Below are 24223 nucleotides of genomic sequence, written 5' to 3'. Positions count from 1 at the left end.
CAAGGTTCCCCTCCTTCAACAAGGAAGGGGTTATTCGACCATGTTTGTAGTCCCGAAACCGGACGGTTCGGTCAGACCCATATTGAATTTAAAATCCCTGAACATGTACCTGAAAAGGTTCAAGTTCAAGATGGAATCGCTGAGAGCGGTCATCGCAAGCCTGGAAGGGGGGGATTTTATGGTGTCTCTGGACATAAAGGATGCATACCTTCATGTCCCCATTTATACACCTCATCAGGCATACCTCAGATTTGTGGTACAGGATTGTCATTACCAATTTCAGACGTTACCGTTTGGTCTCTCCACGGCACCGAGAATATTTACCAAAGTAATGGCGGAAATTATGGTACTCCTGCGGAAGCAAGGGGTCACAATTATCCCATACTTGGACGATCTCCTCATAAAAGCGAGATCAAGAGAGCAGTTGCTGTTCAGCGTAGCACTTTCTCTGGAAGTGTTACGGCAACACGGCTGGATTCTAAATATTCCAAAGTCACAGTTGGTTCCTACGACTCGTCTGACCTTCCTGGGCATGATTCTAGACACAGACCAGAAAAGGGTTTATCTCCCGATAGAGAAAGCTCAGGAACTCATGACACTGGTAAGGAACCTATTAAAACCAAAACAGGTGTCAGTGCATCACTGCACTCGAGTCCTGGGAAAGATGGTGGCATCATACGAGGCCATTCCCTTCGGCAGGTTCCATGCGAGGACCTTTCAATGGGACTTACTGGACAAGTGGTCCGGATCACATCTTAAGATGCATCGGTTAATCACCCTATCCCCCAGGGCCAGGGTGTCACTCCTGTGGTGGCTGCAGAGTGCTCACCTTCTCGAGGGCCGCAGATTCGGCATTCAGGACTGGGTCCTGGTGACCACGGATGCAAGTCTCCGAGGTTGGGGAGCAGTCACACAGGGAAGAAATTTCCAAGGCCTGTGGTCAAGTCAGGAGACTTGCCTTCACATCAACATCCTGGAACTAAGGGCCATATACAACGCCCTACGTCAAGTGGAGACCCTGCTTCACGACCAACCGGTTCTGATTCAGTCAGACAACATCACCGCAGTGGCTCATGTAAACCGCTAAGGCGGCACAAGGAGCAGAGTGGCAATGGCGGAAGCCGCCAGGATTCTTCGCTGGGCGGAAAATCACGTAAGCGCACTGTCGGCAGTGTTCATCCCGGGAGTGGACAACTGGGAAGCAGACTTCCTCAGCAGATACGACCTCCACCCAGGAGAGTGGGGACTTCATCTGGAAGTCCTCGCACAGATTGCAAGTCGGTGGGAACTGCCACAGGTGGACATGATGGCATCCCGCCTCAACAAAAAACTACAGAGGTATTGCGCCAGGTCAAGAGACCCTCAGGCGATAGCTGTAGACTCCCTGGTGACACAGTGGGTGTTCCAGTCGGTCTATGTATTTCCTCCTCTTCCTCTCATACCCAAGGTGCTGAGAATAATAAGAAAAAGGTGAGTGAGAACAATACTCATTGTTCCGGATTGGCCACGAAGGACTTGGTATCCAGATCTGCAAGAAATGCTCACAGAGGACCCGTGGCCTCTTCCTCTAAGACAGGACTTGTTGCAACAGGGGCCCTGTCTGTTCCAAGACTTACCGCGGCTGCGTTTGACGGCATGGCGGTTGAACGCTGGATCCTAGCAGAGAAAGTCATTCCGGATGAGGTCATTCCTCCGCTGATAAAGGCTAAGAAGGACGTGACAGCTCAACATTATCACCGTATATGGCGAAAATATGTTGCTTGGTGTGAGGCCAGGAATGCCCCTACGGAGGAATTCCAGCTGGGCCGTTTCCTTCACTTCCTGCAGTCAGGAGTGATTTTGGGCCTAAAATTGGGTTCCATTAAGGTCCAGATTTCGGCCCTATCCATTTTCTTTCAAAAGGAGTTGACTTCTCTACCTGAAGTTCAGACGTTTGTAAAGGGAGTGCTGCATATTCAATCCCCTTTTGTGCCTCCAGTGGCACCTTGGGATCTTAACGTGGTGTTGAGTTTCCTGAAATCCCACTGGTTTGAACCACTCAAAACGGTGGAGTTAGCATGACCACCTTCCAGGTGAGATATTTCATTAGCCTTGGCTTCAGCTAGGCATGTGTCAGAGTTGGCGGCTTTGTCACATAAAAGCCCCTATCTGGTTTTCCATGCGGATAGAGCAGAATTGCTGAACCGTGCACAATTTCTGCCGAAAGTGGTTTCATCCTTTCATAGAAACCAACCTATTGTGGTGCCTGTGGCTACTACTGACTTGGAGGATTCTGAGTTGCTTGATGTGGTCAGGGCTTTGAAGGTTTATGTAGCCAGAACGGCGAGGGTCAGGAAAACAGAGTCTTTGTTTATCCTGTATGCTTCCAACAAGCTTGGTGCTCCTGCTTCAAAGCAAACTATTGCTCGCTGGATCTGTAACACGATTCAGCAGGCTCATTCTGCGGCTGGATTGCCGCTGCCAAAATCAGTTAAGGCCCATTCCACTAGGAAGGTGGGCTCTTCTTGGGCGGCAGCCCAAGGGGTCTCGGCATTACAGCTTTGCCGAGCGGCTACTTGGTCAGGTTCAAACACTTTTGCAAAGTTCTACAAGTTTGATACCCTGGCTGAGGAGGACCTTGTGTTTGCTCAATCGGTGCTGCAGAGTCATCCGCACTCTCCCGCCCGTTTGGGAGCTTTGGTATAATCCCCATGGTCCTTACGGAGTCCCCAGCATCCACTAGGATGTTAGAGAAAATAAGATTTTACTTACCGGTAAATCTATTTCTCGTAGTCCGTAGTGGATGCTGGGCGCCCGTCCCAAGTGCGGAATTCTTCTGCAATACTTGTATATAGTTATTGCTTCAATAAGGGTTATGTTATGGTTGCATCAGGGTTGACCTGATGCTCTGTTGTTCATACTGTTAACTGGGTAAGTTTATCACAAGTTATACGGTGTGATTGGTGTGGATGGTATGAAACTTGCCCTGGATTACCAAAATCCTTTCCTTGTACTGTCAGCTCTTTTGGGCACAGTTTCTCAAACTGAGGTCTGGAGGAGGGGCATAGAGGGAGGAGCCAGAGCACACCAGATCCTAAATTATTTCTTAAAGTGCCCATGTCTCCTGTGGAGCCCGTCTATCCCCATGGTCCTTACGAAGTCCCCAGCATCCACTACGGACTACGAGAAATAAATTTACCGGTAAGTAAAATCTTATTTTCTCCTAAGTCCACAGGATAACATTGGGATATGATGAAGCGACAGCGGATTTGCACCAGTCGATCAAAGCTTTTCGGCCTCCCAGCATGCAACGGGCCTGTCCATATATCCCCGCCTCCTGGCTCAGACCAATCTGTTGTTTTCCCAAAGCTTAAGCCAGGAGCATCATAGATAGATAGCCCTTATCAGGCGAGAAGAACACACATGCACACCCTTCCGTACAAGAAGGAAGAGGTTAATGAGTAAAAGGATCCTCAAATCAGGTGCGTCAGGGTGGGATCCCTGTGGATCCTGTGGACTTGGGAGAAATACCGTTATCAACAGTAAGTTCTTACCATAACGTATATTTTTCCGGTAGGGTCCACAGGGTATCCACAGGATAACATTGGGATTTCCCAAAGCAATTTAGTGGTGGGGACACTCCTGATTGGACAGGAGAATCCTTCGCCTGAATTCAGCATCCTGAGAGGCAAAGGTATCCACGGCATAATGTCTAATGAATGCGTTAATGGAAGACCATGTGGCTGCCTTACATATCTGTTCTGCTGAAGCACCACGTTGTGCTGCCCATGATGGACCTACCTTACAAGTAGAGTAAGCAGAGACATTATCCGGAACAGGGATATCAGCTTGAGAATATGCTTCTGAAATTGTCATCTGAAGCCACCTCGCCGGTGTCTGCTTATCAGCAGGCCATCCTCTCTTGTGAAATCTGTAGAGAATGAAGAGAGAATCTGTCTTTCTGATGGCACTGGTACGATCCACGTAGATCCTTAAGGCACAGACCACGTCCAGCGAAGCATCTACCGCAGAAAGGCCCGGTTCCTGGAAAGCCGGGACTAAACTTTTTTTCGTTAAGGTGAAATTTAGACACCTCCTTGGGAAGTTACCCAGATTTAGTTCTGAGAACCGCTCTGTCTGGATAAAAGATCAGAAATGGATGACGACCTAACAATGCCCCTAAATCTCTTCTAGCTGACGCCATGGCCAGTAGAAAGAGAACTTTAGCTGTCAACCATTTAAGATCCAATTTATTAAGTGGTTCAAATGGGGCAACTTGAAGGGCCCTTTGGACTAAATTTAAGTCCCAAGGCACTGTAGGAGGAACAAAAGGAGGTTGAATGTGCAGCATTCCCTGGAAAAAAGTATGTACATCCTGTAAGTTGGCAATTTTTATTTTGGAACCATACAGTCAATTCTGACACTTGCACTTTCAAGGAAGTCACCTTCAAACCTCTATCCATTCCTGCCTGAAGGAATGCCAAGTCCCTGGGAACTCTGAAAGACCTAGGGTCCATTTTCCGTTCACTGCACCAGTGAATATACGTTTGCCATATTCGGTGATAAATTCAAGCTGAGGAAGGTTTCCTTGCTCTGAGCATTGTTTGAATTACCTGTTGTGGGAATCCTCTTGACTTCAGGATAGAGGTCTCAAGAGCCACGCTGTCAGACAATCGATCCAGATGTCTGTGATAACAAGGCCCCTTCGTCAGTAGATCTGGACGTTGAGGGAGCAGGAATGGGGCATCCATCGACATTCTCTGCAGATCTATGTACCAAGCTGGAGGTATTAGTATCACGGCACCCTTTCCTTGCTTTGTTTCTCACCACCCCGGGTAATAAGGTGATTAAAGGAAACACATAGGCCAGATGAAAGTCCCATCTCACCGACAGGGCATCCACAAAGATCGCTCTGGGATCCTTTACTCTTGAGCCGTATGAGAGAACTTTGTTGTTCTGACGGGATGCCATGAGATCTATCTCTGGCAACCCCCACTTGTCTACTAGAGTCTGGAAGACCTCCGGGTGTAGAACCCATTCGCTTGCCTGAATGGCGTGTCGACTGAGAAAATTGCTTCCCAGTTTAGGACTCCCGGAACAAACACTGCAGACAAGGTTGGATGATGAAGTTCAGCCCACTTTAGTGTGTGACTTACCTCCTTCATAGCTTTTTGGCTGCGAGTTCCTCCCTGATGGTTGAGGCATGCTACTGCCGTCGCATTGTCCGAGCGGACCTGAACTGTTTTTCCCTAAAGGATGTCCTTTGCCTGAATCAGTGCCATGTATATGGCCCGAAGTTCCAATATATTTATTGACAGGCAACGTTCTTCCTTATTCCATTGCCCCTGGAATCAAAACCTTCCTGAAACTGCTCCCCAGCCCTGGAGACTGGCATCGGTTGTCAGAATTTCTCAATCTGATATCCAAAAGGGTCTCCCTTTGTCCAGATGGGATGTCTGTAGCCACCAGGCTAACGACCTCCTTACTTCCACCGTAAGGACAATAGTCTGCGTTTTTATCATCTGATGAAACCAATTCCATTTGGCAAGGATCAGATACTGCAGAGGCCTCGAGTGGAACTGAGCATACTCCACCATGTCGAATGTTGACACCATCAATCCCATCACATGCATTGCTGCGTGAATGGATACCCTTTCACTGTGTAGCAGTTTCTGAATCCTTGCCTGAACTTTGCATCAGAGGTAAAAATACTCTTTGAAGGCTTGAATCCAGTACAGCCCCCAAGTGAGTCATCCGCTGTGATGGAACCAGAGACGATTTCGCCCAATTTGAGCCACCTGTGCTTCTGCAGAAACTTTCTTGTCTGTTGCAGATGACACAGGAGCAATTCCTGCGACTGTGCCAGGATTAAAAGATTGTCGAGGTATAGAAAAATTCTTATCCTTTGCTGGCAGAGATAAGCTGCCATTACCACCAGAATTTTGGTATATACTCTGGGGGCTGTGGCTAACCCAAGAGGTAGGGCCTGGAACTGAAAATGCTGTTGGAGGATAGCGAACCTGAGATAGCACTGATGGGACAGTGCTATAGGAACATGTAGGTAAGCATCCTGGATATCCAGGGATACCATATAATCCCCTGGCTCCATGGCCAAAATGATGGAACGTAAAGTCTCCATATGAAACCGAGGTACCCAAATGTACTTGTGCAGCTCTTTGAGACGGAGTATGGGCCGGAATGACCCATTTGGCTTCTGAACTAGAAACAGGTTGGAGTACAAACCCTGTCCTTGTTGTGCAGGGGGAACTGGAATGATTACCCCTGACTGAAGCAATTTCTGAACTGCCTCTTGCAAAGCCCTGGTCTTTGTCTCTACCCGAGACGGGCTGGTACTAAAAAACCTTAGAGGAGGGTGTTTCTTGAAGGCAAATTCATAACCGAAAAATACCACTTCCTGCACCCAGGCATCTGTTGTAGACTGCTGCCAGATCTGAGCAAACTGACAAAGTCGGCCGCCCACCCTGGAATCCCCAAGGTGGAGGTCCGCACCATCAGGCTGATGGCTCATCTTCTGTTTTACCAACCGGTCCTCTGGTAGCCCAATGCTTTTTAGTCTTACCAGACTTGTTGTATTGGGGCTGTTTGCCATCACTTTTCCCTTTTAGCTTTTCCATGAGACCGAAAGGGCTGAAATGCTGGAACTTTAGGTTTGAATTTGTATGTGAAAGGAAACTTTACTTTCTTGGAGTCTGCTTCTGACTCCAAAAGCTCTGTCAATTCTTTACCAAAAATAATATCTCCAGAGAAAGGTAAAGATTCTAAAAACCTTTTTTAGATTCTGAATCCGCTTTCCATGTACGCAGCCAAACTGCTCTGCGAGCGGCTACTGTGGAAGCTGATGCCCTGGAGGCAATTGTACCCATATCTATAGCTACTGCTTCCAAGAACATCGCAGCCTGTTTTATATGTGTCATATTGGATTTTTGCTCTCTAGATGCCATTGAAAGATCTTCTTCCAATGTATCAGCCCAGACAGCCACTGCTTTTGCCATCGAAGCTGAAGCCATGGCTGGTCTTATGACTGCCCCAGACAGGAAGTGATAAACTGCTGGAAGTGATAAACTGCAGGTGGGAAGCTGCAGGTAATGGTTAATCGTGTAACCTATTCCTGGTACAACAGTTGGAATTATCCGCTCAGCTATACTGGATAATGTTTGTGCAAACATAGCCCAAGGGGGATCAACTTGCACCTGTATCCTCCTTGTACTATTCAAGAAACCTTGGTGAAAGCTAAAACAATTTGCACCCAAACCATCCTGAACCAGATCCTGAGAGGTTAACACAGTTTTGCAAGACAAACATGATATGAATGTTGATGTTTCTGAGTGTATCTTCCTCACCTTTGCTGCTCTTAGACATGATAAATAATCAACACTTAAACAGTGTACTACACAATTTGTGACTGTAATCACTTTAAGACTCGTTAAAGTGACATACAATCCGACCCTACCCTGCTATACACCAGCATTGAGGATAGAAAAAAGCTTACAGAATTATAGTAAAGACAGCAATCACACTAGCAGACAGTCACATATTATACATTAGTATAATAAGCAATATGAGCACATAATGAACTACAGATACATTTCAAGTATGTAGGAGAAACATATTACTGCATTACTTTAGAAAAGTTTTAACCGTATTCGGTCGCATAGCAAAAGAAACCACAGTAATATTATCAGACTTGTATGCATTATGCACTTATCTAACTATTCGTACTGAAAAGGTAGAGACTTAGTGCTGTATAACCCATACTCAGTAGAGTGGGATACAGGGAGACTTACCCTGCTTCCAGGATCGATCAATCCATCTGCGAACGCTGAGTGGATCCAGACGCTTTTAGTGAACACTGACGCACCAGTCACACAGCCGCCTATGCTTTGACTGGGTCCCTTAGTACACAGCGTCTCAGATGGAAGCAGGAAAACAGTTCATGGCTGGAGACTCAGAGGAAACTGGTCATGAACCAGGGGGAGGGGCGACCAGGAGAGCGTCTGACTCCCCACTGCTGACATCAACCCTAGGGATCGCGGCCTCATACTACTCCTGAAGCCTATGATCCCTAAGGGTTAGCGCTGATGCACCCGAGGTGGCAGCCGCGTCAGCCACTGTTTGGTAGTCTCCTCCCAAAGCAGTGCGGCTGTGTCTGTATTCCCCCTCAAAGTGGAACAGATGCCTTACCTTCTCCCCATCTCCGGACACAGCCTGGTAACGTCTGCTGGACCTGCTAGTATATCCGACAGATGCCCACCGAAACAGCACTGTACTCGTGGGTAAGCATTGTCGCGTCCCGGCGGAGAGTTGTTGGAGCGACTCTTTCTAAGGTACGTATAAGACGCTTTTTTGAAAGATCACTCCAAAAAAATAGGAAGACTATAAAAATAAAATAAAGCTTATGGCTGCTAAAAACCAGCAGCCCATTGGCCATGGTCTGGCTCCTGCTGCACCAAACAAAAAACTGATTTGTCTGAGCCAAGAGACGGGGCTATATGGACGGGCCCGTTGCATGCTGGGAGGCCGAAAAGCTTTAAACGTTTGGTGCAAATCCACTGTTGCTTCATCATTTCCCAATGTAATCCTGTGGCTAACCTGTGGACCCTGCCGGAGAAATTGGTAGACTATGTCCATAAGGGCTATACAGATATGTTTTATTCTAGCACCCTGCTCTTGTCACAGCCCATGTAGCTCCTCTTCCCTGCCTGGGGTGTTCCTTTCTGCTCCGGTGCTTTTAGCACACTCTGGTCTGTATTTCAGTGCTGAGGTATAGACCAGAATGTGCTAGATGCACCAGAGTAGAGAGCGACACCGTAGGCAGGAAAGAGGAACTGCATTGGTTGTGACAGGTGCATGGTGTTAGTATGAATGCTACTATACATGGTTAGTATCAATACTCAGGTTGGCTGTAGCATTTAAACAATTTGTAGTTCATATTAAGAGGCCTAATGTCTGCCAATAAAATATTAACCACACCATTACACCAGCCCATTGACACGTTGGGTGACGGGAGCGGTCCCCTGTGTGTTCTTTTGTTGCTGCACCCTATTTACTTCAAGGCAGTGGTGTCACTAAAATGGGTATCATCCAGTGCACCTTGTTACCCACATTGCTGGTATTCTTGCGCTCACAAACTAGTGTGACCCCATTTTCGTCACACATTTTGTGTCCGTAATCTCATCATTATATTATGGAACACTGCAGTGGTCAAGTGCATTTTATAAAAGCACACACAGTCCTATTTAAATAAAAAAGATGTTCCTATGTAAATTTTTATAATATATTATTGGTTTAAGACTATCTTTTGCTGTAGTTTCAATATTTCAGTTCAAAAGGCTACCAAATGCTTATTATGACAGCAAATATATAGTTCCTATGGTGTTTTGTGAACACCACATTTGAGTTTTAGTGTTTTGTTTTTTTCTGGTTTATTTGAATTACTGTCTTCCTGTCAGTTAGACCAGTTCTTGCTTAGGCCTATATCAATATGGAATGGAACGTTAGTGTTGAAGGATGGTGATAAGGATGAGAACTGTTGTAGTATCATCATCATCATATGGCAATAGATAATTTATAAGATTGGGGTCTCCAAGAGTCACCTGAGTTTGTGTAACGAGGAGGAGATTTTTCTCCTTAAGAGTTGGGTTGTATTTCTGCCTTCATATCTAGCAAAGTCGCCTTTCTTTTGTAAATATGATAAAAGTACCAACACTGATAGATAGTAATTGGGTTGCTCCTAATATATTAGTATTAACCCAGTGCACTGCGACTATTACATATAACCAATGTGGAAACTACAATTCAGCAATACAGGCCTAAGCAGTTTTGCCTTTCTCCTCTGACCTGTCTCATTAAAAAGGAGATTTCACCCACAGATTTGCCGCTCACTGTATGTTTTTTGTTATGCGCACTACAGATAGGTCCTCCGTTATCTTGGCTGTTTCTGTGCCTAGATGGAGGTTTAGTCACGCCTAGGCGATAGCTTAGGTTGCGGAGTTTAATCACGGACAGGCGCGTTGAGACACGACTACATTCTCAGCATGCAATACACATTACCACCACTGGGTGGCTAATGCTCCACTAATCCAGTTCTTTAGAGCAAATTGCAGTGGATTGATCTACAGGCTCTTGCAAATGGTCAGTGACGAATGTACGTACTGCATACTGTACACACAGACCAATGGTCAGATGGAGAGAGTAAAGAGAGAAAGTTTATAGAGACGCAAACGAATGTGTTAAAACACTTATCCTTTGCCGTGTTAGTGTATACAGACTCAGACGCAATAAGCAATTGCGTAGTTTATATAGATGCAAATCATGATATACTGTAGAACGTGTTAAAAACTACAGTATGGTCCATTAATGATAAGGATACAGTATGATGAAGTGTCCAAAATGAGCGTCCAAGTCCACTACACAAAAACCAATGGGAAGGGCTCACTGCTTACAGTACATTTACACATGAGCTTGTGCAGTTGCTATTAGGTGACGTGTCTGAGTGGTGAAGTGTGCTGCTTCCCATACTTATTAGAGTCCCGGGTTCGATTCCAGACGCTTTATTAATTTTTTTATTTTTTTATCTATTGTACTGTACTATCACATTCAATAGAAGTGTGCACACAAGTTTTACATAAAGCAGGGCAAAGCTGCAGGAGCATCATAATACTCTAGCTAAAATACACAGGGGCGATAGGCAAGCTCTGTGCACATTGCGATACACCGGACTTGATCGCATAGCAAGTTGACAAAATGGCTGCCGCCCGTGATAAAAAAAAATTCTTTGTAATCCATTGGAATACATTCAATGGAAGGGTGCACACAGGTTTCACATAAATCAGGGTAAATCTGCATAAGCTTCTGATTCCGCTATCTAAAATACACAGCGGTAATGAGCACCCGTAGACATACTGTACTAGTTTATATAAATGAGCGTATCCTGACGCAATAAACTGTTCGAGCAATACAGTACTGTAGATCATCGGCAATAGAGAATCTGTGTTGTACTCTATGAGAAGGGATCACTGCTACTGTACCATTTACACACCTATCAAAGCGACAGCAGTTCTCGATCTGATTTTCGTATACAGTATACTGTAGTATTGTGTTGTACATTTATTGTAACCTGACCTCCCTGTCTACTGTATGAACTGTGTAGGCTCCCAGGGGGAAGGGTGATATGGGTAGGTGGAGGCGATGGCTAAATACTGGATAAATAATTGAGACCACACGCATGCGCAGTGGTGATTTTAAAAAGCGACATCTGGTGGATGATCGCAAGTATTACACTTAAAGGTAACGCCAAGCGCTCTGTGCGCCTCCCTATGACTAGGCGTGCCTCCTTGCGTCCAGGCACGCTGCGTATGCCCAATCGCGACTAACGCCTCAGCCAGCCAAGATAACGGAGGTTACATCTGTATTTCCTATAAATGTACATGTTTTACAGATATCTATGGAAATCAATAAACTAAATGCCTAAATTAGTGTATTTGTATACGTTTGCTTAAAAATGTGTTAACGCTTATCATAACTTGTATACAAAGTGATAGAGATGAGGTTTATTAATTATACTGCATTATTTGCATGAAATTAAACGTTCTCTTCCTTCAGCTGGGGGACACGTCATTACACTTGGGGTTAGAGAGGCGTAGAGTCATCAGCACTTAATGAGGTCATTTTTTAGAGCTATAAATGCGCCTCCCCTCGATCTCTCTCCATTTTTTAGTGCTGAAGGAGTAGGTCATCACTGAACTAGTGGCCGTCCAGCCTCCCCCGCTTCACCCTGAGTTTATGTGAGTGCAAAGCATCGGAAAACACACTCCTTACCCGGAATGTATTGGCTTTTTTCCTCAGGGCAGCAGCAGTGCTGGAACGAGAGCAGGGTGCCTCTGTACATATTTTTGGGGGAAATCTGTATGTTCTGCTCAATTCATTTGTACAGTATGTTCATAGTTACAGCACCTATTGGCACAGATCTGTATTTAAGTAGTCTGTGCGCACAATTTTGAATTACTTTTCTGAATAAATTAATACATTCTAAAATTTTAGTTAAATACGGATGGACAAGTTGTTGGTTTATATACAGTAATTCATAAGGTCAACACTGCAGTATTTGTCTTGGTGTAGTAATAAGCAGATTGTGATGATCTTTTCAGGTCCGAACGCAGGGCCCTATCCTTACAGCAAGCGGAAAAAATCCAGTTATGGAGCTAAATGAAAAGAGACGAGGGCTGAAATACGAATTAATATCAGAGAGCGGGGGAAGCCATGACAAGCGATTTGTAATGGAGGTGAGTGAGAATTGCTGCAGCACACAGTGGGCTGTAACAACATCATTTTAACAGCTGGCCCAACTTAAGAATCACCGTAACTAGTTACATATTCTTTATTCTGCTGCTATTTGTTTTCTAAAAATAACAATTTGCGAGTTACCGTATATACTCGAGTATAAGTCGACCCGAATATAAGCCGAGGCATCTAATTTTACCACAAAAACCTGGGAAAACTTACTGACTCGAGTATAAGCCTATGGTGGGAAATGCAGCTCTAGCCGTACACAGCCCTCAGTGCCAGATATGCCCTCATACTGCCAGATATGCCCCACAGTGCCTGATGTGCCAGATATGCCCCACAGTGCCAGATGTGCCAGATATGCCCTCATGCTGCCAGATATGCCCTCATACTGCCAGATATGCCCTCATACTGCCAGATATGCCCCCACAGTGCCAGATATGCCCTCATACTGCCAGATATGCCCTCATACTGCCAGATATGCCCCCACAGTGCCAGATATGCCCTCATACTGCCAGATATGCCCCCACAGTGCCTGATGTGCCAGATATGCCCTCATGCTGCCAGATATGCCCCACAGTGCCAGATATGCCCCCACAGTGCCAGATATGCCCCCACAGTGCCAGATATGCCCCCACAGTGCCAGATATGCCCCCACAGTGCCAGATATGCCCCCACAGTGCCAGATATGCCCCCACAGTGCCAGATATGCCCCCACAGTGCCAGATATGCCCCCACAGTGCCAGATATGCCCCACAGTGCCTGATGTGCCAGATATGCCCTCATGCTGCCAAATATGCCCCACAGTGCCAGATATGCCCCCTCATTGTGCCAGATATGCCCCCTCATTGTGCCAGATATGCCCCCTCATTGTGCCAGATATACCCCCTCATTGTGCCAAATATGCCCCCTCATTGTGCCAGATATACCCCCTCATTGTGCCAGATATGCCCCCTCATTGTGCCAGATATGCCCCCTCATAGTGCCAGATAAGTCCCCTCAGTGCCACATATGTCGCCCCCACCCCCCAAGTGCCAAATATGCTCCCCCAGTGCCTGTTACTTACCCTCCGTCGCTCCCGCGCTGTCTTCTGAAAGAGGGACACGGAGCGCACAGAGCGCGCCTCTCCTGTGTCCCTCCTGCATCTCCGGCGGGTCTATTAAAGGAAGTGCCGGTTCGTGAGCCAATCAGAGCTCACGAACGGGTACTTCCTTTAATAGACCCGCCGCTGCCGCCGGAAATGCAGGAGGGACACAGGAGAGGCGCGCGCTGTGCTCTCCGTGTCCCTCCTTCACACTGCTCTCCCTGTCACACTGCTCTCCCTGCACTGACTCGAGTATAATCCGAGGGGGCTTTTTCAGCACAAAAAAAGGTGCTGAAAAAGTCTGCTTATACTCGAGTATATACGGTAACTTTCTGAAATACATAACATCTGAACCACAGTGTCTAGGTGATGAGTGTTTTGTAGCAGCTTCCATACAGTGCCGTAACTAGACATTTTAGCGCTGTGTGCAAGAAACGGCATTGGCGCCCCCCCCCCCCCCCTTATGTAAAATAGGGACAGTGCGCACAGTAGTCGCGAAAAAATATATAGGGGCGTGGCTTCATGTGGAAAGGGTGTGTCCACAAAATAATACTAATTCATATTACGGTGCACGGTCTCCATTATTCAATTTACGCCGAACAGTAGGTCACTACACAAGGTAGAGCCCTTTTTACATATTACAGCAGACAGCGTTCTCTTTTTACACATTACGGCAGCCAATCCCCCTTTTTACACATTACGGCAGACAGCATCCCCTTTTTACATATTACGCCAGACAGCGTCCCCCTTATTACACATTACGCCAGACAGCGTCCCCTTATTACACATTATGGCAGCCAGCGTCCCCCTTTTTACACATTACGGCAGCCAGCGTCCCCCTTTTTACACGTTACGGCAGCCAGTGTCCCCCTTTTTACACGTTACGGCAGCCAGCGTCTCTTTTTTTTTACACGTTATGGCAGCCAGCGTCCCCCTTTTTACGCATTATGGCAGCCAGCGTCCCCCTTTTTACACATTACGGCAGCCAGTGTCCCCCTTTTTACACGTTACGGCAGCCAGCGTCCCTTTTTTTTTTTTTTTACACGTTACGGCAGCCAGCGTCCCTTTTTTTTTTACACGTTACGGCAGCCAGCGTCCCTTTTTTTTTTTTACACGTTACGGCAGCCAGCGTCCCTTTTTTTTACACGTTATGGCAGCCAGCGTCCCCCTTTTTACACATTATGGCAGCCAGCGTCCCCCTTCCCCCTTTTTACACAATATGTCAGGATAGTTAGACAGACAAAATAGTTGATACTTACCATCTGTCCGCTGGCTCAGGCAGTCAGGCTCCTCGGTGCTGGCAGCTCCGTAGGCAGGGGAGGAGGGAGGGTGAGGAGGGAGCCGCAGCAGCGCTATGTAATTTGTAGCGGTGCCGCATGGAGCTGTCCCTCTTCTTCCACATTGGCTGGCCACACCACTGTGAATGCTGGGATGAGGGAAGCGCATCCCAGCATTCACTGTGGCGGCGGCCAGCCTATGTGGAAGGAGAGGGACGCTGTAGTGGCACCGCTACCAATTACATAGTGCTGCTGTGGCTCACTCCTCCCCTTCCTTCCTCTTCCTTCTCATCTGCCCAGGATCTGCTCCTCGTCCTCTCCTCCTCTGGCACACACAGGCGGCTTGTAATGAGTCAGTTTGACTCGTTACAATACTACTGACTTGGAATGCGGGCAGTTGCGCTCTCAGGGCGACTGCGCTGTGTGCCAGACACACCTGGCACACACGTACTTACGGCTCTGCTTCCAGATACACAAAGCTTTACATCCACAACAATACCAAATGCAATAAAGGACGTCACAATGTCCAATCACTCTTATGTAAATTTAAGAGATTATTGAGGTTAAACCAAAGCATAAACGCTTGTTTGTCTCCCAGGAGTAGAGAGTAAGGCGAGCACTTTGATGTGTGCTTGGGGGTTCATCTAGGCACACTAATCCAAAATAAAGTTGTTTTGTGCTGCATAGCTTGTCGTGTTATAAATAAAGGTTAATGTATACAGAGAGCAAACACCTACATTCAGATAAGTGTTTCACAATTTCCATTCCATTAATGAATATGATTGATCATGATCTCAAACTAACACTTTTTTTTTGTTGCACTTTGATTTAATCATTATAATACCGTAAGTGAAATGGATGCCTGAATAATAATCAGCTCATTATACCCATGTGATTATGTGGTTTACGCTCTAAATGATAATTAAATATTTTATAACCATGTATATATGATTGTGATTTAATATACAAACTGATTATGCTATCTCTGCATATATAGTAAACTGTGCTATTTATTACATTTAAGTTGCCATATATTTATGTAATTATGATGTCTTTAATTTGTCTTAGTGGAGTTATATTATTTCTCTTTCATCCACTTGGAGGACTCTGCTCCATGTAGTACAGAGCCTCCATCATGACTTTGGCACTTTACAATATTCAATATGTTTTGCTCCTCCCTCTACTATACCACCACATTGCAGAGAACCCTGCTTTAGAGAGACCACAAGGGCAGGGAGGGTCCTTTTCTGTGGGTTTTTATAGGCAGTTTCTTTACTTATTTCCCTACTGTATATTAGGCCTGTGATTTTGGTTATTCGGACAGACTCCAGGTTGTCTGAAAATCTGACCTAGTACAAGAGGCACCGTTCACAGTGCCTCCTCCCTCTCTTGATGTGACATTATCCCTCTGGAGAGAAACATCATTGCCAATTTTGGCAGTAAATGGGGCACTGTTCTGCTATGATAACTTTGGACAAGTGCACTGTTTGCGATTGCCAGGTGAATAATGAGGAGTTTGTAACTAAATTGCCAGTTGCCACTGGGGGCCTAGGTGTACAGGTGGACAGCCTACCAGTAAAAACCCTACACTAGCCATGGGTGACCTGGAAAGGGTCCTTCATTACCTGTATATGCTGATTGCATTCTGAGTGCAGACCTCAATAGTACACAGTCTCCTCCCTGGTAGTTTTAGTACATGCGCAAATAAAACAAATGCTTTTCCAGCAAAACCTCCTCCCTTCCTCTTCTATCAGCTACATGGAATATTGTTAACACACCTCCAAAAATGCCTCAGCACCATACCGTACCGCACTCTCTTACGGGAGGGCATAGCCTCAGTGACAAAATGTAGAGCATGTATAGCTGCCCCCGAAATGCAGAATCTGAGGTGCTCTTAAAGACGGCATCACCCTATCTTGCAATGAATGGCAACACAAACTGCAAAAACCCCACCACCAACTGAGTCTGTGGGAATGAAATACAATCATTAGCCATGGGGAATTCAGAAGCCCAGAAAACATATGAGTGTTACACAAACCCATACCGATGTATTATCAAATTCACCTGAAATGATATATAACATAAATCAGAACCACAAGGAGAAATAGAACAAGAGCAACTAAAGCAGCCTCAATCATACACACACGCATTCAGCACAAAGACATAGATGGGGGAGGTAGGTGACAAAACAGAGGTAAATTCAAAAATAATGCATGGGTAGTATTAAATTAATGGCATTATCTATTTAATTTTTATGCTGATTAGACTCTGGGGGGGGGGGGGGGGGGAGAAACATTCCCCATGGACCCCCGCAGTATGTTGGAAAGTAATTAAGCCTCCGGATAGCTACAAAGAAATATAGCTACCCAACACATTTAAATGCCACTGAACCAGATATTTAATCTGCTAAAGTAGCGGCTTCTATAAGAAATGAGTGAGTGCCAAACTTACCTGGAGAGCAACCTAACAGGGAAAGGCAGCGTTTCAAGACCTGACAATACTTGGACTTAGTAACTTGAGTCCTTCCCATATGCATCATCCATGCTACCTCCTGCCTCGCTCTGATTTGTAAAAAGGCTCATGCCAAAGCACTGTCAAAGTCATGAACCAAGGGAAAACCTGCGCCGCTTACCAGCATGACCAGTAAGGGACACCGCAAGTGACACATAACACCGGGTTGAACGAACATACCTAAAATTACAAGAGATGACTTGGTATGTTTATTTTAGCAACCAGCTCACTCACATGATAGGAACTATGAAAGCACATTGCAAAACTCTGCTTAAAGAAAAAACCTTTGTAATCAGAATAACTAACGTAACGGAGTATAAAAAAATGGGGTAAAAGCAAAATATTGAGATTGGACACCTATGATTGCCAGGAGAAGGTGCCAGCCTGGACCAACCCTTCAAAGCTCTTGACACCAGAAAGAGCAGGTGTCACCAAAGGTAGCGACGCCTCTTCGCCCATGGTCTATTCAGGCTTTGCCACAGCTGCAAAGGCTACAGCATGCACAGGCCCTGATACTGACTTCAAGAGGCTGATAGTGGGAAAAGATAGCCACAGAGAGAGGAAAGATACAGTCAGAAAAAGATCATATAAAACAGCAATATTAAGATAAGGCAGGTAAAACAAAGAAAAGTACAGAAAAAGAGGGAAGGAAAAGGGGAGAAAGAGTAAAGGCAAAGGTAAGAGCAAACAGAGAAATAGAAATAATAAGAATTTACTTACCGATAATTCTATTTCTCGTAGTCCGTAGTGGATGCTGGGGACTCCGTAAGGACCATGGGGAATAGCGGCTCCGCAGGAGACTGGGCACATCTAAAGAAAGCTTTAGGGCTATCTGGTGTGCACTGGCTCCTCCCCCTATGACCCTCCTCCAAGCCTCAGTTAGGATACTGTGCCCGGACGAGCGTACACAATAAGGAAGGATTTTGAATCCCGGGTAAGACTCATACCAGCCACACCAATCACACTGTACAACTTGTGATCTGAACCCAGTTAACAGCATGATAACAGAGGAGCCTCTAGAAAAGATGGCTCACTACAGCAATAACCCGATTTTTTGGTAACAATAACTATGTACCAGTATTGCAGACAATCCGCACTTGGGATGGGCGCCCAGCATCCACTACGGACTACGAGAAATAGAATTATCGGTAAGTAAATTCTTATTTTCTCTAACGTCCTAAGTGGATGCTGGGGACTCCGTAAGGACCATGGGGATTATACCAAAGCTCCCAAACGGGCGGGAGAGTGCGGATGACTCTGCAGCACCAATTGAGAGAACTCCAGGTCCTCCTCAGCCAGGGTATCAATTTTGTAGAATTTTACAAACGTATTTGCTCCTGACCAAGTAGCTGCTCGGCAAAGTTGTAAAGCCGAGACCCCTCGGGCAGCCGCCCAAGATGAGCCCACCTTCCTTGTGGAGTGGGCATTTACAGATTTTTGGCTGTGGCAGGCCTGCCACAGAATGTGCAAGCTGAATTGTACTACAAATCCAATGAGCAATAGTCTGCTTAGAAGCAGGAGCACCCAGCTTGTTGGGTGCATACAGGATAAACAGCGAGTCAGATTTTCTGACTCCAGCCGTCCTGGAAACATATATTTCTCTAACGTCCTAAGTGGATGCTGGGGACTCCGTCAGGACCATGGGGAATAGCGGCTCCGCAGGAGACAGGGCACAAAAGTAAAAGCTTTAGGATCAGGTGGTGTGTACTGGCTCCTCCCCCTATGACCCTCCTCCAAGCCCCAGTTAGGTTTTTGTGCCCGTCCGAGCAGGGTGCAATCTAGGTGGCTCTCTTAAGGAGCTGCTTAGAAAAAGTTTTTAGGTTTCTTATTTTCAGTGAGTCCTGCTGGCAACAGGCTCACTGCATCGAGGGACTTAGGGGAGAGAAGTTCAACTCACCTGCGTGCAGGATGGATTGGCTTCTTAGGCTACTGGACACCATTAGCTCCAGAGGGAGTCGGAACACAGGTCTCACCCTGGGGTTCGTCCCGGAGCCGCGCCGCCGACCCCCCTTGCAGATGCTGAAGATTGAAGGTCCAGAAACAGGCGGCAGAAGGCTTTTCAGTCTTCATGAAGGTAGCGCACAGCACTGCAGCTGTGCGCCATTGTTGTCACACACTTCACACCAACGGTCACGGAGGGTGCAGGGCGTTGCTGGGGGCGCCCTGGGCAGCAATGTATAATACCTTTTATGGCTAAAAATACATCACATATAGCCCCTGGAGGCTATATGGATGTATTTAACCCCTGCCAGGTCTCAGAAAAACGGGAGAAGAAGCCCGCCGAAAAGGGGGCGGGGCCTATTCTCCTCAGCACACGGCGCCATTTTCCTGCTCAGCTCTGCTGTGAGGAAGGCTCCCAGGCTCTCCCCTGCACTACAGAAACAGGGTTACAACAGAGAGGGGGGGCACTTATTTGGCGATATGATTACATATGTGAAAATGCTATAAGGGAAAACACTTGTATAAGGGGTTGTCCCTGTATAATTATAGCGTTTTTGGTGTGTGCTGGCAAACTCTCCCTCTGTCTCCCCAAAGGGCTAGTGGGGTCCTGTCCTCTATCAGAGCATTCCCTGTGTGTGTGCTGTGTGTCGGTACGTGTGTGTCGACATGTAGGAGGACGATGTTGGTGAGGAGGCGGAGCAAATTGCCTGTATTGGTGATGTCACTCTCTAGGGAGTCGACACCGGAATGGATGGCTTATTTAGGAATTACGTGATAATGTCAACACGATGCAAGGTCGGTTGACGACATGAGACGGCCGGCAAACAAATTAGTACCTGTCCAGGCGTCTCAGACACCGTCAGGGGCTTGTAAAAACGCCCATTTACCTCAGTTGGTCGACACAGACACGGACACTGACTTCAGTGTCGACGGTGAAGAAACAAACGTATTTTCCTTTAGGGCCACACGTTACATGTTAAGGGCAATGAAGGAGGTGTTACATATTTCTGATACTACAAGTACCACAAATAAGGGTATTATGTAGGGTGGGAATAATCTACTTGTAGTTTTTCCTGAATCAGATAAATTAAAGTGTGTGATGATACGTGGGTTTCCTCCGATAGAAAATTATTGGAGGTATACCCTTTCCCGCCAGAAGTGAGGGCGAGTTGGGAAACACACCTTAGGGTGGATAAGGCGCTCACACGCTTATAAAAACAAGTGGCGTTACCGTCTCCAGATACGGCCGCCCTCAAGGAGCCAGCTGATAGGAAGCTGAAAAATATCCTAAAAAGTATATACACACATACTGGTGTTATACTACGACCAGCAATCGCCTCAGCCTGGATGTGCAGCGCTGGGGGGGCTTGGTCGGATTTCCTGACTGAAAATATTGATACCCTTGACAGGGACAATATTTTATTGAATATAGAGCATTTTAAGGATGCATTTCTATATATGCGAGATGCACAGAGGGATATTTGCATTCTGGCATCAAGAGTAAATGTGATGTCCATATCTGCCAGACGATGTTTATAGACACGACAGTGGTCAGGTGATGCAGATTCCAGACGGCACATGGAAGTATTGCCGTATAAAGGGGCGGTCCATAGGACCTGGTGGCCATGGCAACAGCTGAAAAATCCACTTTTGTTACCCCAAGTCACATCTCAGCAGAAAAGGACACAGTCTTTTCAGTCTCAGTCCTTTCGTACCCATAAAGGCAGGCGGGCAAAAGGCCAGTCATATCTGCCCAGGGTTAGAGGAAAGGGAAGAAGACTGCAGCAGGCAGCCCATTCCCAGGAACAGAAGTCCTCCACAGCTTCTGCCAAGTCCGCAGCATGACGCTGGGGCCATACAAGCGGACTCAGGTGCGGTGGGGGGTCATCTCAAGAGTTTCAGCACGCAGTGGGCTCACTCGCAAGTGGACTCCTGGATCTTACACGTAGTATCCCAGGTGTACATTGGAAATTCGAGACGTCTCCCCCTCACAAGTTCCTGAAGTCTGCTTTACCAACGTCTCCCTCCGACAGGGAGGCAGTATTGGAAAAAAATTCACAGGCTGTATTCCCAGCAGGTGATAATCAAAGTACCCCTCCTACAACAAGGGAAGGGGTATTATTCCACACTATATTGTGGTACTGAAGCCAGACGGCTCGGTGAGATCTGAAAGATTTGAACAATTACATACAAGGGTTCAAATCAAGATGGAGTCACTCAGAGCAGTGATAGCGAACCAGGACGATATGGTGTCACTGGATATCAGGGACGCTTACCTACATGTCCAAATTTTGCCCTTCTCACCAAGGGTATCTCAGGTTCGTGGTACAGAACTGTCACTATCAGTTCAGACGCTGCCGTTTGGATTGTCCACGGCACCCCGGGTCTTTACCAAGGTAATGGCCGAAATGATTCTTCCTAAAAGAAATATGGATGCTTTCCTGATAAGGGCAAGGTCCAGAGAACAGTTGGCGGTCGGAGTAGCACTATCTCAAGTAGTTCTACGACAGCACGAGTGGATTCTAAATATTCCAAAATCGCAGCTTTTTCCGACGACACGTCTAATGTTCCTAGGGATGATTCTGGACACAGTCCAGAAAAGGATGTTTTCTCCCGGAGAAGAAAGCCAGGGAGTTATCCGAGCTAGTCAGGAACCTCCTAAAACCAGGAAAAGTATCAGTGCATCATTGCACAAGGGTCCTGTGAAAAATGGTGGTTTCTTACAAAGCGATCCCATTCGGTAGATTTCACGCAAGAACCTTTCAGTGGGATCTGCTGGGAAAATGGTCCGGATCGCATCTTCAGATGCATCAGCGGATAACCCTGTCTCCAAGGACAAGGGTGTTTTCTTCTGCGGTGGCTGCAGAGTGCTCATCTATGAAAGGGCCGCAGATTCGGCATTCAGGACTGGGTCCTGGTGACCACGGATGCCAGCCTGAGTGGCTGGAGAGCAGTCACACAAGGAAATAATTTCCAGGGAGTGTGATCAAGTCTGGAGATTTCTCTCCACATAAATATACTGGAGCTAAGGGCAATTTACAAGGCTCTAAGCTTAGCAAGACCTCTGCTTCAAGGTCAGCCGGTATTGATCCAGTGGGACAACATCACGGCAGTCGCCCACGAAAACAGACAGGGCGGCACAAGAAGCAGGAGGGAAATGGCAGAAACTGCAAGGATTCTTCGCTGGGCGAAAAATCATGTGATAACACTCTCAGCAGTGTTAATTCCGGGAGTGGAAAACTGGGAAGCAGACTTCCTCAGCAGGCATAACCTCCACCCGGGAGAGTGGGGACTTCAGCGGGAAGTCTTCCACATGATTGTAAACCGTTGGGAAAAACCAAAGGTGGACATGATGGCGTCCCGCCTGAACAAAAAACTAGACAGATATTGCGCCAGGTCAAGGGACCCTCAGGCAATAGCGGTGGACGCTCTGGTAACACTGTGGGTGTACCAGTCAGGGTATGTGTTCCCTCATATGCATCTCATACCAAAGTACTGAGAATCATAAGAAGGAGATGAGTAAGAATGATACTCGTGGTTTCGGATGGGTCAAGAAGGACTTGGTACCCGGAACTTCAAGAGATACTCACGGAAGAACCGTGGCCTCTACCTTTAAGAAAGGACCTGCTCCAGCAGGGGCCTTGTCTGTTCCAAGACTTACCGCGGCTGCGTTTGACGGCATGGCAGTTGAACGCCGGATCCTGAAAGGGCATTCCAGATGAAGTCATCCCTACCCTGGTCGAAGCCAGGAAGGATGTAACCGCAAAACATTTTCACCGCATTTGGCGAAAATATGTTGCGTGGTGTGAGGCCAAGAAGGTCCCTACAGAGGAATTCCAACTGGGTCGTTTCCTACATTTCCTGAAAACAGGACTGTCTATGGGCCTAAAATTAGGGTCCATTAAGGTTCAAATTTCGACCCTGTCGAATTTCTTACAGAAAGAACTGGCTTCAGTGCCTGAAGTTCAGACGTTTGTAAAAGGGGTACTGCATATACAGCCTCCTTTTGTGCCCCAGTGGCACCTTGGGATCTCAATGTTGTTTTGAGTTTCCTAAAGTCACATTGGTTTGATCCATTCACCACTGTGGACTTAAAATATTTCACATGGAAGGTGATGATGCTATTAGCCCTGGCTTCAGCCAGGCGTGTGTCAGAATGGGCGGCTTTATCATATAAAAGCCCTTACTTAATTTTTCATTCTGACAGGGCAGAATTGAGGACTCGTCCTCAAATTTTCTCCTTAAGGTGTTTTCTGTTTTTCACATGAATCAACCTATTGTGGTACCTGCGGCTACTAGGGACTTGGAGGACTCCAAGTTACTTGACGTTGTCAGGGCCCTGAAAATATATGTTTCCAGGACGACTGGAGTCAGAAAATCTGACTCGCTGTTTAGCCTGTATGCACCCAACTAGATGGGTGTTCCTGCTTCTAAGCAGACGATTGCTCGCTGAATTTGTAGTACAATTCAGTTTGCACATTCTGTGGCAGGCCTGCCACAGCCAAAAATCTGTAAATGCCCACTCCACAAGGAAGGTGGGCTCATCTTGGGCGGCTGCCCGAGGGGTCTCGGCTTTACAACTTTGCCGAGCAGCTACTTGGTCAGGAGCAAATACGTTTGTAAAATTCTACAAAATTGATATCCTGGCTGAGGAGGACCTGGAGTTCTCTCATTTGGTGCTGCAGAGTCATCCGCACTCTCCCGCCCGTTTGGGAGCTTTGGTATAATCCCCATGGTCCTGACGGAGTCCCCAGCATCCACTTAGGACGTTAGAGAAAATAAGAATTTACTTACCGATAATTCTATTTCTCGTAGTCCGTAGTGGATGCTGGGCGCCCATCCCAAGTGCGGATTGTCTGCAATACTTGTACATAGTTATTGTTACAAAAAAATCGGGTTGTTATTGTTGTGAGCCGTCTGTTCAGAGGCTTCTACGTTTTATCATACTGTTAACTGGGTTCCGATCACAGGTTGTACAGTGTGATTGGTGTGGCTGGTATGAGTCTTACCCGGGATTCAAGATCCTTCCTTATTGTGTACGCTCGTCCGGGCACAGTATCCTAACTGAGGCTTGGAGGAGGGTCATAGGGGGAGGAGCCAGTACACACCACCTCATCCTAAAGCTTTT

At 46.6% G+C, this 24223-nt stretch overlaps 1 protein-coding gene across 5 annotated transcripts in view; it reads left to right on the top strand.

Annotated features, from left to right (window-relative positions):
• Positions 1–24223, top strand: part of STRBP (spermatid perinuclear RNA binding protein) — a 540853-nt gene that overhangs the window by 469742 nt on the left and 46888 nt on the right. For all 5 annotated transcript variants that reach the window (XM_063936846.1, XM_063936847.1, XM_063936843.1 and 2 more), the window contains one exon: positions 12147–12281. In XM_063936846.1, the coding sequence (XP_063792916.1) occupies positions 12147–12281 (135 nt within the window). The remainder of the gene's footprint in view (positions 1–12146; positions 12282–24223) is intronic.

The sequence above is a fragment of the Pseudophryne corroboree genome, chromosome 8 (assembly GCF_028390025.1).
Source record: "Pseudophryne corroboree isolate aPseCor3 chromosome 8, aPseCor3.hap2, whole genome shotgun sequence".
In the NCBI taxonomy this organism is placed as follows: Eukaryota; Metazoa; Chordata; class Amphibia; order Anura; family Myobatrachidae; genus Pseudophryne; species Pseudophryne corroboree.
This window is presented reverse-complemented; position numbering and strand designations above follow the sequence as displayed.